At 44.1% G+C, this 15,985-nt stretch overlaps 1 protein-coding gene and 1 long non-coding RNA gene across 3 annotated transcripts in view; one reads left to right on the top strand and one right to left on the bottom strand.

Moving 5' to 3' along the window:
• The window catches only part of LOC140465090 (tyrosyl-DNA phosphodiesterase 2-like), a 36,929-nt gene extending 27,696 nt beyond the window's left edge, over positions 1-9,233 (bottom strand). Inside the window, exons 1-3 of one of the 2 annotated variants that reach the window (XM_072560957.1) lie at positions 8,871-9,233; positions 4,043-4,140; positions 1,774-1,935 (exon numbers count right to left, since the gene is read on the bottom strand). In XM_072560957.1, coding sequence (XP_072417058.1) covers positions 1,774-1,935; positions 4,043-4,140; positions 8,871-9,131 — 521 coding nt within the window. In that variant the 5' untranslated portion in view covers positions 9,132-9,233. Of the gene's footprint in view, positions 1-1,773; positions 1,936-4,042; positions 4,141-8,471; positions 8,508-8,870 lie in introns of those variants that run through there. The other variant, XM_072560958.1, reaches the window with a different exon arrangement.
• The window catches only part of LOC140465092 (uncharacterized), a 959,861-nt gene that overhangs the window by 390,466 nt on the left and 553,410 nt on the right, over positions 1-15,985 (top strand). The gene's annotated exons all lie outside the window — the stretch shown is intronic.

Raw genomic sequence — 15,985 nt, 5'->3', positions numbered from 1 at the left:
GTGTACATGAACACAGATGAAAGGTCTGCTACAAAACCTTGAACAGTCGTCTATTGAGAGACGAATTTATCTACAGGTTGGGTTGAGCAGCATAGCTTGGCACAAAGGTAGCAAATTGGGCGTACTGGGACAGTTTTCCCAAACAATGTATTCTTGAACCAATAATGAAATAAATCATAGAAAATGCTGGAAATCTAGCAGGTTTGGCAAAATCTATGAAGACCAAGTAGAGTTAACATTGAGTTTGTTAGGACTCTTTTTCTGAACTGAGGGGGCAATGGAAAGGGATATACAGTTATGAAAACTTGAAATGGACAGGGAGGAAAAAGGTAGAGGAAAATGGATCAGGAATTGGAATTAAAATAACTTGAATTCCAAAGAGATAAAAGAACTTAGATAACATGAGTTGGCCATGGAATATCTGGGAGCAAAGGCAAAAAGGAAGTAATTGCTCAGAGCATTATTCTGATTCCAATGAGGGACCTAATTTGACTAAATATCACCACCCTTAGTGCCTAAATTTAGTAGGGGTAGATATAATATTATTTTGCTTTATTTGAGAAGATAGCTGGATCGACAAATAAGCCAACACGTGTTTGAACTTAAATGGTGCTTTTTGACAAGTACTAATATGACTTTCACACACCAGTTTGTCAGAAATACAAATGGCAGAATATGAAACTACCAAAGCAGAGGTATTCAAAGCTTATAAGCATGCGCCTGAAACTTGTCAAATGACATTTAGGACTACAAAACAAAAAGTGCGATCAGAACAGTTGTAGAATTTACAAGGGAGAGAGAAAGGCTGTGGGTTCAGTGGTTTAGATGACTAAAACTAGAAATTTTTTTTCAGAATGTAAGGGAAATTAAGAACTTGCACAAATTCATAAACAGCATTCCTGCAATTTCAAACAAAAGATGATGAGCATCAAGTATTACTGATTAGAGAAGCAACAGTTCTGTCATTTACCTATGACATCTCAGACAGACAGTTATAGGTGGGGAAACTTGAGGCATAAGAAATGTATCCTACTAGCCAGCTACAGCCCTTCACTTTTCTCCGCAATTTATCACCTTGACAAAAATCACCCTGTTGAAAGGAAAAGGACGAAGAAAAACTCCTTCCCAGGCACTAAAAGGGCAAAGGGGAAAGTGAGGACTGCAGATGCTGGAGATCAGAATTGAAAAAATGTAGTGCTGGAAAAGCACAACAATTCAGGTAGCAGAGGAATTGGAGAATCAACATTTCAGGAAGCTCTTCCTGATGAAGGGCTTATGCCCGAACCGTCAATTCTCATGCCCTCGGATGCTGGCTGACCTGTGCTTTTTCAACACTAATAGGGCAAAATCTCAACTAGTGAATGAAACACTGAGAACTGTCTCTACTGCTTTGTTTCATTACCAAAGAACTGGAATGATTCAGAAGGAAGCCAAAAGGAAACAGCTCAACATCTGTGATGGGAATTAAAGTCAGAACTGTTTCTGGCATTCTTTTCTTCCTATTCACAGTATTATTGTCTTGTCTCATCTGAGTGTTTCTAAATGTATGAATTTTAAGGGGTAGAGTTTACATTATAGATTTCAAATCGGCAATTCAGCTTTTATTCTTTTCCTGCTAGTTTAAAAAGTTTCATTGCAATTAGTAGATTTTTTTTCTTTTCCATGGAAACAAAATCTTACAGAAACTGTGTTGAAAGCATACAAAATGGACATTTTTATAAATTTCTTTGACCATCTAACTGCCTTGTTTGTACTGATGTAACATGTACTCACAGTGCTAGGCACGCACAAACTCCCCGTGCTCTTTCCTGCAAGTTTTCCAGATCAAGTCCATCTATGTTCCATGTTAACAATGAGATCCGACTTTCATCTACTTCTGGCTGTGCAGTACTTCCCTTGCTGGTCTGCTCATTGTCAGTGTTTGTCAAATCAATGCTATATTAAAAAGTGGAATAGTCAAAGCAAGATCATCTGTAACTACATAACTGTCTTAACTGTTCTGGACTAGTCACATTAGTATTGCCAAAAGCATTCAAAAAAACTTGTGCATGATCAAATACGGTCACAATGGCAAAAAAGATCACACAATGTATTTACATAACATCTTCAATATTGTCAAATGTCTCAAGGTGCTTTTCTAGAATGTGATGAAACATAGATTTATACCAACTAGCAGGGATATTGTGTTATCTGTTCTAACAAAGTTTGGTCAGAGATACATTTTAATTATTTTTCATGAAACTGTTTGGACATGCTAAGTCTTGAAGCTGGTTCCTCTGGTCCAGAGGTAGGACACCACCACTATGACAAAAGACCCAAGAGCTACTTTTAAAAGAAGCATCTTAAAAGGTGATGAGTAAACAGGTAGAGAGATTTCACCTTAATATTCTGTGCTGCTATTGCTGCTACATAGCAATAACAGGATATTGACAATAAGTATCATAGAAGAGCAATAAATTAACAGGGACTTCTCAAATAGGCAAGTGAGGGTGGCCTAGTGATAATGCGGCTAACTATTATCTCAGATGCCCTGGGAACACAAGTTCAAATACTACAACAGAAACTGGTGGAATTTAAATTGAATTTAATAATTATAGCTATGGAATGTTGACAACAAAAACGATCATCCATTTTATTAAAAACCCATTCAGCTCACCAATGAATTTTAGAGGATATCTGCCATCTTTGCCCAACCTAGATTCCCAGTAATGTAGTTGGCTCTTAACTACCCCCAAAACAGCATAGCATGCATTTCTGTTCATGAGCAAGTAAGGTTGAGGAATAAGTACTCATCTTGCCAGCTACACAGACACACCAGGACAGAATAAGAAATGCAGATTTCCAAACTTTCAATTTCTGCTTTTTTCTTCTTATCATTTGGATGTTTACTTTTCTATACTCACTTATACAAGCAAAAAATAAAATCACTTTTGCACAGTGATTTAATTAACATTAATTACAAAACAGAGGATAATGTAACCCTAAAAGTAGAAACGCCAAAGGTTATTTTATAGGTTTATAATGAAACACAGAAAATTGCAGATTACGTATGATGTCATTGAAAATATCATTAACATCTTGCAAGCAGGCTAATAATGCATATGCTGCAAAATAAGTTACACTCAAAGACATGAGGGATTGCAACTTGCATGTCATCATCATGTAATCAATTTATGGCATTCAAATTTTAATTAAACAAACAGCAAAAGTGACAACGTTAGCCCTGGTATCATCTTCTTTCCCTAATGTTGCTATTTACTTAAGTTTTGGTTCCTTTTCACACTACCTACTCCAGCTTTCATGGCTTCTACGTCTTTGGCTATTCAGACAAGATGCAATTCCTTGATGCCTTCACAAATACCTCTACAACCTCTAGTACTGCATCTAAGTTAGTACATGGGACACTTCAGTGAATTTTATTTTAGGTAAAGAAATTATCCTGTAAATTTCTATAACTTTGCTATCTTCAATAAGAGGCACTCAATAGTTTTAGGATTAAACTATTAAGTAAATTAAGTTTGCTATAAAAGGTTGGTAACAGTGCTTTCATACAAACACAATGACACTTTGCAACACGACCAAAAGTAAAATAAAAGTTTGCAATCTGAATACACTACTGCTGGCAGTGTTTGAGTTAAATCACATGTGATTTCTTCCCTTTTATTTCAGTCAATAGTGCTCATCAATATTGCTCGAAAAATTCAAACTGGCCTTTTTTAAAAATTGCAAAGAACACGAATACTGAAAATACACAAGAGCTAAATGACTTTCTTGATTTCTGCAGAAACCAAGCATATTTGAAAACTGGCTGCTGCAACAACTGAACTCTCAGTTTCAGCTTGAAAGTAACCTGTCCTCCCACTCAACCTTGCATACTCTTAATTCAAGCCCTTTTTAAAGAAACAGCTATTAGCTTACAAAAGCTTCTTACTGTCATAAATTATTTATAAATTTCAGAATAATTTCAGGCATGTGCAAAGAGATGTTTTCCAAAATGTGTCTGCATGTATATAAAGGTGCAATAAATGGAGTCCATACATACCATCCTTGGAAATCAGTATTTTCAATCATATGTGAAGTAGACTCCATTGTAGAGGAAGATGGCTGCACAGCGGTTTCAAAATAGGAGTTGACAGCCCTCTGTAAATAATCAGAAAATAATAATTTAAAAAAATCAAACAAACAATCTTTGGTCACATTTTTTCAAAAGTTAAATCTTGATGCTATTTAACTCTGATTATTGGAGAGTCAGGAATTATACTTTTAGGAGTAACAATTTGTTTTACATTAGCTGATCTGTTTTTGTGCCCTTCCCCATCCTCAAACAATTCACTGGTATTGCATAATTGTTAATAAAATACAACCTTTGCCATTATGACATCGATTGTGGGCAGGAAATTTAAGCAGCAATGCACCCAGACAAAACTAGATTTGGTACAGTTAACTGGAAATGAGCTCAGAACTTAGAGTCATGGAGTCAGAGATGTACAACATGGAAACAGACCCTTCGGTCCAACTTGTCCATGCCAACCAGATATCCCAATCCAATCTAGTCCCACCTGCCAGCACCTAGTCCATATCCCTCCAAATCCTTCCTTTTCATATACTCATCCAAATGCCTTTTAAATATTGCAATTGTACCAGCCTCCACCACTTTCTCTGGCAGCTCATTCCATACATGTACCACCCTCTGCGTGAAAACGTTGCCCTTAAGGTCTCTTTTATATCTTTCCTCTCTCACCCTAAACCGATGCCCTCTAGTTCTGGACACACCCACCCCAGGGAAAAGACTGTATCTATTTACCCTATTCATGCCCCTCAATTTTGTAAACCTCTATAAGGTCACCCCTCAGCTTCCGACACTTCAGGGAAAACAGCCCCAGCCTGTTCAGCCTCTCCCTATAGCTCAAATCCTCCAATCCTGGCAAAATCCTTGTAAATCTTTTCTGAACCCTTTCAAGTTTCACAACATCTTTCCAATAGGAAGGAGACCACAACTGCACGCAATATTCCAACACTGGTCTAACCAATGTCCTGTACAGCCACAACATGACCTGTATTCAATAGTCTGACCAAGAAAGGAAAGCATACCAAATGCCTTCTTCACTATCCTATTTACCAGCGATTTTCCACTTGAGGAACTATGAACCTGCACTTCAAGGTCTCGTTGTTCAGCAACACTCCCTAGGACCTTACCATTAAGTGTACAAGTCCTGCTAAGATTTGCTTTCCCAAAATGCAGCACCTCGCACTTATCTGAATTCAACTCCATCTGCCACTTCTCAGCCCATTGGCCTAGCTGGTCAAGATCCTGTTGTAATCTGAGGTAACCCTCTTCGCTGTCCACTACACCTCTAATTTTGGTGTCATCTGCAAACTTACTAACTGTACCTCTTATGCTCGCATTCAAATCATTTATGTAAATGACGAAAAGTAGAGGATCCAGCATCAATCCTTGTGGCATTCCACTGGTCACAGGCCTCCAGTCTGAAAAACAACCCTCCGCCACCACCCTCTGTCTTCTACCTTTGAGCCAGTTCTGTATCCAAATGGTTAGTTCTCCCTGTATTCCATGAGATCCAACCTTGCTAATCAGTCTCTCATGGGGAACTTTGTCGAACGCCTTACTGAAGTCCATATAGATCGCATCTACTGCTCGGCCCTCATCAATCTTCTTTGTTACTTCTTCAAAAACTCAATCCAGTTTGTGAGACATGATTTCCCACGCACAAAGCCATGTTGACTATCCCTAATCAGTCCTTGCCTTTCCAAATACATGTACATCCTGTCCTTCTGGATTCCCTCCAACAACTTGCCCACCGACGTCAGGCTCACTGGTCTATAGTTCCCTGGCTTGTTCTTACCACCTTTCTTAAACAGTGGCCAACCTCCAGTCTTCCGGCACCTCACCTCTGACTATCGCTGATGCTGAGATATCTCAGCAAGAGGCTCAGCAATCACTTCCCTAGCTTCCCACAGAGTAAATGCATGCTTGTCTGGGCCTTGAGAGAAAACTAAATTTGAGGAAAGGAAATTATCCTTTCAAAGTATTTAAGCTTTTTTTTTTGCCCGTCCACTCTTACTAAAAATGATGCTGTATTTAACAGAGATGGAGATAATGAAACAAATAGTAGAGTTTCATATTTGAGGTATTGCCAATAACACTTAAAATCCCTTTGGTAGAAAGACTGAAACAGTAAGACAATATGTCAAAAGGCATAGGTAAAGAGAGACTTCATTTGTGTGTCTTCAGGCATCTCATTGTCCTTTACAATCAACAAAATACTTTTGAAGAGTCAAAATTGTAATGTAGGTAATATTGGTAACACTGCACAAATCACAAGTACCTGCTTGCACTGATCGTCCACTTACAGTGCCAAATCAATTCACACTAAATTGCAGTACAAATTTCTTTCAAATGTCCACATTCCTCTTCTCCAAGATAACTTCTTGCTATACTTCATTTGTGAATCAACTCCAGATCAAATGTTGAGTTATCCTAATGCAAGGAGTCTTGCAAGTAATGCAGCTGAGGGCATTAATTAATTCATGGGGATGTGATATTATTACCATTACAGTTATATGATTGAGGAAAGAACAAGACGTAACTCAATATTCGAGGGTACAGAGTCTTAAAGCAGGTGGTGTAAAAAAAAGATAGTATCTCAATATTGATCAAGGAGTCAATTATTGGAGTGAGGAACAATGATAGCTTAGAAGGTTCCTCAAATGAGACCATATGGGTAAAACTTAAAATTTTTACTTCCCACACCTCCGTCCTTGAACCCACCTCTCCCAACGCAACAAGGACACAATCTCCTGGTCCTCACTTTCTACCCCACCAACCTCCGCATACATTGCATCATAATCCGCCACCTACAAACAGACCTCACCATTTCCCTCCCCACCCCTATCAGCATTCCGGAGAGACCATTCCCTCCACAATTCTCTTGTCAGATCCACACCCCTCCACCAGCTCTCACCTCACTCCCAGCACCTTCCCCTGCCACTGCAGGAAGTACAAAACCTGCACCCTCATCTCAGTCCAAGACCCCAAAGGATCGTTCCACACCCAACACAAATTTACCTGTACCTCCACAAATGTCACCTACTGTACCCATTGCACCCGATGTGGTCTCCTCTACATCAAGCAGTCGCCAATGTGCAGATCATTTCCAATAACATCTCGGACACCTGCATCAACCAACCCCACCACCCAGTGACTGAACACTTCAATTCCCCCTCCCACTCCACCAAGGATATGCTGGTGCTGGGCCTCCTCCATCGCCAAACCCTAGCCACCCGAGGCCTGGAGGAAAAATGTCTCAACTTCCACCTTGGAATCCTGCAACCACACGGGATTAACATGGATTTCAGCAGTTTCCCCTCCTCCACCTTATCCCAGTCCTAAGCCTCCAACTCAGCACCAGCCTCTTGACCTGTCCATCATCTTTCCCATCTGTCCACTCCTCTCTGCTCTCCAACCTATCTACCTATTGCATTCCCAGCTACCTTCCTCCCAGCCCCACCCCACCCCCTCCCATTTATCTTTCAGCCCCAGCTCACAAACCTCATTGCTGATGAAGGGCTTATGCCCAAAACATTGATTCTCCTGCTCCTCAGATGCTGCCTGACCTGCTGTGCTTTTCTAGCATCACACTCCAACTCCAATCTCTAGCTTCTGCAGTCCTCATTTTCTCCCTTATTAGTCAAGGCACTGAATAAAACAGCAAGATTGTAACGATGGAGCTGTACATAACTGTACATAACTTTAGTTGAGCCACAGCTCAAATGCTGTGTGTAATACTGGTTGCCACACTATAAAACAATGTGATTGTATTACAAAGGATGCAGAGGAGATTAACTGGAAGGATGCCTGGGCTGGAGCGATCAACTATGAAGAAAGACTAGATAGGCCAAGGTTGTTTTCCTTACAGAAAGCTGAAGGAATGGGGCTGATGCAGGTGCACAAAGTTCTGGGGGCATAGGTGGAATCTTTTCCCTGTGGGAGAGGGGTCCATAAAAAGGGACAGTTTCAAAGTAGATGGCATTTGAAAACAAAACGTGGGTTGTGTGTATCCTGAATTCTCTGATAGAGATAGGAACCTTCAAAGATACTTAACTATTCAGTTAAAAATCACAACACCGGGTTATAGTCCAACTGGTTTAATTGAAAGCAAACTAGTTTTCGGAGTGTCGCTCCTTCATTGACTACCACCTGATGAAGGAGCGATGCTCCGAAAGCTAGTGCTTCCAATTAAACCTGTTGGACTATAACCTGGTGTTGTGTGATGTTTAACTTTGTACACCCCAGTCCAACATCAAAATCTCCAAATCATAAGAACTATTCAGATGAGCTCAGGACTATGGGCCAAGTGCTGGCAAATTCATGTATGTTTGATGACTGTGGGACACAATGGGACGAAAGGCCTCTTTCGGCGCTGTAAAAGTGTTATGACCATGACACTCACTAAAGTGGAGTTGAAGTAATCGTCTGTCCTCATTGTCTAGAAACGGAACAAAAGGAATAATGCGCTAATCAAATAATCGTTTTCAATGATGTCGAAGAAAGAACAAACATTGTCCAGGACTCAGGGAAAACTCTTTAAAAATGGTACCGCGGGGTTTTTGACAACGTTCCCCGATGAAGCTTCAGGCTGAACTTCAGCTGAAAGTTGAAGAACTGATGACAACCAATAAATACAACTCTGTCCACAGTCTGATCACAGACAAAAACACAGCGCCGTACTCCCCCGTACAACTAAACAAATAGAACACTTCCAAAAGCCTCATTTCTTGCCACGACCTACGGCATTTTGAAAGCGACTATCATGAGAAGGTCGCCGACAATTTCTGCTCAGCCAACCTACTTCTAAAAGCCAGTCATTTTCCGCCAGGTAACACTGAGCTACGGCCTCATCCGTACCGGTCACAACAGCAAACTCATCGCAAAGACCCCCGCGGTATCGGCGCCTCGCTTCCCCCTCCTCCTCCTCCTCCTCCTCCTCCTCCCCCTCCTCAGGCTGGGGAAGAGGAGCGGCTCCACCATTCGGCTCTTCATGCTGAGGACCTGCACCTCCCTGTTGTTCCGGGTCGCACAAACGAGCTCTCTTCCTCTGGGGCTCACCCATACCAGCAGCAACTCCACGCGCACCACCGTCAAGTCAACGGTTAATAGCTCGTGCCACAGCCGAACGTCCGCTGCGCCTCGAAACGATCATTCTGTCCTCAGCCCCGCCCCCTCCTCGACCCGCCAGTCCATCACATCAGCCCCGCCCCCTCCTCGACCCGCCAGTCCATCACATCAGCCCCGCCCCCTCCTCGACCCGCCAGTCCAAAACATCAGCCCCGCCCCCTCCTCGACCAGCCAGTCCAAAACATCAGCCCCGCCCCCTCCTCGACCCGCCAGTCCAAAACATCAGCCCCGCCCCCTCCTCGACCCGCCTGTCCATCACATCAGCCCCGCCCCCTCCTCGACCCGCCAGTCCATCACATCAGCCCCGCCCCCTCCTCGACCCGCCAGTCCATCACATCAGCCCCGCCCCCTCCTCGACCCGCCAGTCCATCACATCAGCCCCGCCCCCTCCTCGACCCGCCAGTCCCTCACATCAGCCCCGCCCCCTCCTCGACCCGCCAGTCCAAAACATCAGCCCCGCCCCCTCCTCGACCCGCCTGTCCATCACATCAGCCCCGCCCCCTCCTCGACCCGCCAGTCCATCACATCAGCCCCGCCCCCTCCTCGACCCGCCAGTCCATCACATCAGCCCCGCCCCCTCCTCGACCCGCCAGTCCATCACATCAGCCCCGCCCCCTCCTCGACCCGCCAGTCCCTCACATCAGCCCCGCCCCCTCCTCGACCCGCCAGTCCAAAACATCAGCCCCGCCCCCTCCTCGACCCGCCAGTCCATCACATCAGCCCCGCCCCCTCCTCGACCAGCCAGTCCATCACATCAGCCCCGCCCCCTCCTCGACCCGCCAGTCCATCACATCAGCCCCGCCCCCTCCTCGACCCGCCAGTCCATGACATCAGCCCCGCCCCCTCCTCGACCAGCCAGTCCAAAACATCAGCCCCGCCCCCTCCTCGACCCGCCAGTCCATGACATCAGCCCCGCCCCCTCCTCGACCCGCCAGTCCAAAACATCAGCCCCGCCCCCTCCTCGACCCGCCAGTCCAAAACATCAGCCCCGCCCCCTCCTCGACCCGCCAGTCCATCACCTCAGCCCCGCCCCCTCCTCGACCCGCCAGTCCATCACCTCAGCCCCGCCCCCTCCTCGACCCGCCAGTCCATCACCTCAGCCCCGCCCCCTCCTCGACCCGCCAGTCCATCACATCAGCCCCGCCCCCTCCTCGACCCGCCAGTCCATCACATCAGCCCCGCCCCCTCCTCGACCCGCCAGTCCATCACATCAGCCCCGCCCCCTCCTCGACCCGCCAGTCCATGACATCAGCCCCGCCCCCTCCTCGACCCGCCAGTCCATCACATCAGCCCCGCCCCCTCCTCGACCCGCCAGTCCATCACATCAGCCCCGCCCCCTCCTCGACCCGCCAGTCCATCACATCAGCCCCGCCCCCTCCTCGACCCGCCAATTCAACTTTAAAACCAGCGCAAAATGTAATTTTGTGAAGGGTCACTGGATCTGAAACGTTTACTTTGATTTCTCTCCATAGATGTTGTCAGACCTGCTAAGTTTCCCCAGCAATTTCTGTTTTTGTTCCTGATTTCTCGCATCCGCAGTTTTTTCAGTTGCTTACAATGTGTAACGTTGCAACTTCTGTTTCATGACACCACTCAATTTAAGAATTAAGAATAGTCCAATGCTGAAAGAAACTGAACTTTTAAAGTTTAACCCTATTCTTCCCTTGGCCACAAGAGGAGTTGATTTCAAATAAATAAATCTTTGATTAAAGCAACTTAAATTATTAAGAGCACATCAGCATGACACAGTCACAGAGGTTTACAGCATGAAAGTAGGCCTTTTGGCCCAACTTGTCCATTCTACTCAAGTTTCACAATTAATCTCATCTCATTTGCCTGCATTTGGTCCACATCCCTTCATGTCTGTCCAAATGTTTCTTAAATGACAAAATCATACTCACCTCCACCACTACCTCACTACCTCTGCAGCCTGTTCCAGACACTCACCACCCTGTGTGTGAAAAAAATTGCCTTTCTGGACCCTTTTGTATCTCTCCCCTCTCACCTTAAACCTACACCCTCTACTTTTAGACTCCCCTACCATGGAGAAAAACTGTTGGCTTATCTACCTTCTCTATGGCTCTCATGATTTTACAGACCTCTATAATGACACCCCATAGTCTCCTATGCTCTAGTGAAAAAGGTCCCAGCCTATCGATCCTCTATTAACTCAAACCCTCCGTTCCTGGCAACATCCTGGTAAATCTCTTCTGAAAGCTCTCCATCTTAATTCTATCCTTCTGATAACAGGGAGACTAGAACTGGACAGTTATCCAGAAGAGGTCTCACCAACATCCTGTACAACTTCAAAATAATGTCCCAACTCCAAAGGTCTGAGCATTGAATGCCTTCTTAACCACCCTATCTATATGTGATGCAAACTTCAAAGAATTATGTACCTGAACCCCTAGGTCTCTCTGTTCTACAACACTGCCCAAGACCCTACTTTTAAATGTATAAGTCTTGCCTTTGTTTGTTTTACCTAAATCTAATACCTTGAATTTATTAAAATTAAACTCCATTTGCCATTCTTCAACCTATTGACCTAGTTGATCAAGATCTGTTTGTAATCTTAAGTAACCTTCTTCACTGTCCACTATACCACTAATCTTACGAACCATTCTTTCCATATTCTCATCTAAATCATTCATATAAATTACAAACAAAAATGAACGCAGCACTTCCATCAAGTCCAGGGGATTAATCTAATTTAAATGATTTTAAGATTTCTAGCACCTCCTCTTCTGTAATGTGGACTCTTCAAGATATCACTATTTATTTCTCCAAGTTCCCTAGCATCCATATTTTGCTTAACTGTAAATTCTGACAACAAATTTAGGAACTCACCCATCTCTTGTGGTTCTGCACATCAAAAACCTTGTTGATCTTTAAGAGGCTCAATTCTCTTCCTAGTTACTCTTTTGCTCTGTGTATTTGTAGGATCTCTTTGGATTCTCTTTTCCTTTATCTGCCAAAGCCAGTTCATGTCCACTTTTAGCCCTCCTGATTTATCTCTTAAGTGTCCTCTAATACCCTCTATATTCCTCAAGTAATTCACTTGATCCCAGCTGCCTGTACATGTCATATGCTTCCTTTTTCTTGACCAGGGCCTCAAAAACTCTAAATAAAAACCAAAATAACTGCAGATGCTGTAAATCAGAAACAAAAACAGAAATTGTTTCTAGCAGAATTCTAGAGTTAACATTTCAGGCCGAGTGACCTTTCCCCAGACCTACTGAGCTTTTCCAGCAATTTCTGGATTTGTTTCTAATTTACAGCATCCACAGCTCTTTTGGTTTTTATTAAGAGTTTTTGAGGACTGAGAAATAAAAAGGGAGATATCACTTTAATAGCATTGTACTGTAGCCTACCCCCCCCCCCCCCCCCATTGGTCACAGGAGATTGAACAGCTAATATGTAAGGAGATCACAGATAGCTGCATGAATAATAGGGCTGTAATAGGGGAGTTTAACTGAGAATGCCATGGTGTTAAGGGCTTGGATGGAGAGAAATTTGTTAAGTACGTTCAAGAAGAATTTCTCATGCATTTTGTAGATGGCCCAACTAGAGAAGAGGCAAAACCTGACCTCTTCTTGGGGAAATAAGACAGGGCAAGCAATGGAAGTGTTAATGGGGGAGCACTTCACAACCAGTGACCATCATTCCATTTGATTTAAAATAGTTATGGAAAAGGATAAGCCTGGTCAACAAATTAAAGTTCTAAATTGGGGCAAGGCCAATTTTGTTGGTCTCAGACAGAAACTTTCAAAGGTTGATTGGCGAGGCTGTTTGCAAGCAAAGGAATGTCTGGTCAGTGGTAGGCTTTCAAAAGTGAGTAATAAGGGTTTGGGGCTAGCTGTTACAGGCTGGCAGAAGTAGGGAATCCTGGATGACTAGCGTTATTGAGGGACATTAACAGAAATTGCTGGGAAAGCTCAGTAGGTCAAGCAGCATCTGTGGAGAGAAATTAGAGTTAACATTTCAGGTTGAGTGACCCTTCCCCAGACCTGTTTGGCATGGACTGGTTGGACTAAAGGTTCTGTTTCTATGCTGCATGATTCTATGGCTCTATCCAAACAAACCAAAGGCATCTCTTACTTGAACCAGACTATATTTATGTGTATTTGAGACATTAGGAAAGTCCAATAATTGAACAGACTCCCAGTTAACTTCAACAGGAAGATCTCAGACAGTGGTCTTTCCCCACTGTGCTTTGGCGACAACTGTCCCAAGTTTTATTTTGTCTCTCAGCACATTGTCCTGGACCTTGGAATGTGTCAGTTTGCAACATTCAGTTAGGTGTAAGCAAGGACTGCAGATGCTGGAGATTAGAGTCAAGATTAGAGTGGTGCTGGAAAAGCACAGCAGGTCAGGCAGCATCCAAGAAGCAGGAAAATTGACATTTGGGATAGAAGCCCTTTATTCAGGAATGACATTCAGTTAGGGCCAACTCCTTGTTATGGAAGACCAACAAGTTCTGTGCAGACTAAAGGCCATCTTGCACTGAGTTGATGGCCCTCTAGGTGCAGTCGATGTTTGTCTCAGTGAGCATCCTGGAGAACAGACCATAGAGCACAGAATCCTGCATCATGGAGCTTTTTGGGATGAATCTCACCAAAAACCACTGCATTTCTCTCCAGACTTCCTTCGCAAAGGCACACTCCAGAAGGAGTTGTGTTCCAATCATGACCCTCCCTGTAGCCACTTCAAGGGCAGCGTGTGATGGCGCAGACCGACCGGCCATACAAGAAGGATCTCACAGGTCGTGCCCTTCTCACCACCAGACAAACAATGTCTTGGTGCTTGTAGGAAAGGTGATGAGGCATTCTGCTAAATGATTTTGACAGTTTGATGAAGGAATTACATGACGGAAAGCACCCTCTCCTTTTCCCACAGGGTCTCAAGGACGCTACATGCTGACCACTTCCTGATGGACTTGTGGTCAAGCATCATAACAATCAGATGATCCAATGTTAGAGATATAAAAATGCAGACATCGAGACAGATCCAAGAAATTAGGAAACATTCTCTTTTAAAGGTACTTTTTCATATGAAATAAACTCACAGTAAAAAGAAAGAAGAAACAGCAATGACAGCCACTTTCATTTCACTCAACCCTTCCTTTGTCTCACACAATAGAACATAAAGAACCAGGACAGGCAATGGGGGGGGGGGGGGGGGGGCAACATTAAGCTCCTTACATCGATGAGAACAAGATCCTGGTCTTGGCTGGTGAAGAATTATGACCGTTCACATGGTGATACCGAAACATCCATGTTGCGGCAACCAAGTAAGGATTATTGACCATTGCTTTGCTGCTCTCCCATTGCCCCACATGCCTGATGTCTGACTCCATGCTCATGACGATTTCTCTTTTTTTGTCATCTGAAGCTACAAGAGGCATCTGAACAACTTCAAAGACTAGGAGGCTAGTCCTGCAACACCTCCTCTTCCATCTCTGAGGAAGTAGCCACCGATCCATGAGAGGCTGCACTGGCAGGGCTATCTCCTGGAGCCTCCACTATTGCAAATATTGACACATCAGTGTGGATTTCATCTAGATTGGTGAGTACATCACTGCCACAGTACTGTGCAAAGGGCCAAAGAAAGAACACCCAGGACTCTAGCACTCAGAGGGCTGCCAGAGATATAGCACCTGGTCATCCTGAGGCAGGAGAGGACCCAATGTTGTCAGCAATTCAGAATTTCATTCAAATACACAAGCAGACACAGGAGCGACAGGACATTTTGTCAAATTATGTCATGTTGCCTCTGGCATGCATGCACCTGGCTGCCTTCATGGACGGATTGGTGTCTGCCATGGAAAGCTAGGTGTGGCATATAGAGGTTTTGTTGGATAAATGCACAGACATGCACTCCCTTCTTCTCACCATTGCTGCTCTGCAACAACAGCAAGGGGACTGGGGGAAGAGGGACCTTGAGCTCACTCTACTCACAAAGAGTAGAACCAGTAAGGCACCTAGCCAGAAGTACATACGGACTCCTCAGAATTCTCCTCTCAGGATACTGCAGTGGTGGCCAGGCCTTCCAGCTTCACTCTATCTACCCTCCTTAGCCCTGTGGGATGTCAAATTGAGAAGAATGCACCTGTCTCTAGACAGGATACACTCAGCATGATTGGGATCTCTAACTACAAAAGCACCTGACATCCCTTGACCAAATCTCCAAGGCTAACATGCTCCACTGTAGGGCAGGCTCTTTCACCCCACCTGTGGAACCTGGGACTACAGCAAGATGTAGTGGGAGGTAAAGGTGGCCAAAGACCTTATCGTAGAAACCCGACAGTGTGGAAAGAGGCAATTTGGCCCATCGCTTCTGCACCAACTTTTGGAAGAGCATCCCACCCAGACCCAGCCACCAGTAACTCTGCATTTCCCATGTCTAATCAACCCAGTCTGTACATCCCTGGAAACTACAGGGTAATTCAGAATTGCCAATCCACCTAACCTGCATATCTTTAGACTATGGGAGGAAATCGGAGCACACAGTGAAACCCTTGCAGCCACAGGGAGAATGTGTAAACAGGTGGCACGTAAGAACCTTCATTCAAAATACATTTTCACATTTGTCAATGTATGTTCACTTCTCTTTATCAGTTTTGTTTAGCTGCAGCCACAAGATTGAAGGTATAGAACCTAGCCATTTGTAGTGCTACACAATGTTTTATAGTCCAAGATGTTAAGTGAGCAAAGATAGCAGACATCAGGGTAGACAAGCAGGAGGCTGGAAGAAGAGTCACAGTGAAACATTGACTTCTTCAGCTCCTGA

The sequence above is a fragment of the Chiloscyllium punctatum genome, chromosome 41, assembly GCF_047496795.1.
Source record: "Chiloscyllium punctatum isolate Juve2018m chromosome 41, sChiPun1.3, whole genome shotgun sequence".
NCBI classification, from domain to species: Eukaryota; Metazoa; Chordata; class Chondrichthyes; order Orectolobiformes; family Hemiscylliidae; genus Chiloscyllium; species Chiloscyllium punctatum.
This window is presented reverse-complemented; position numbering and strand designations above follow the sequence as displayed.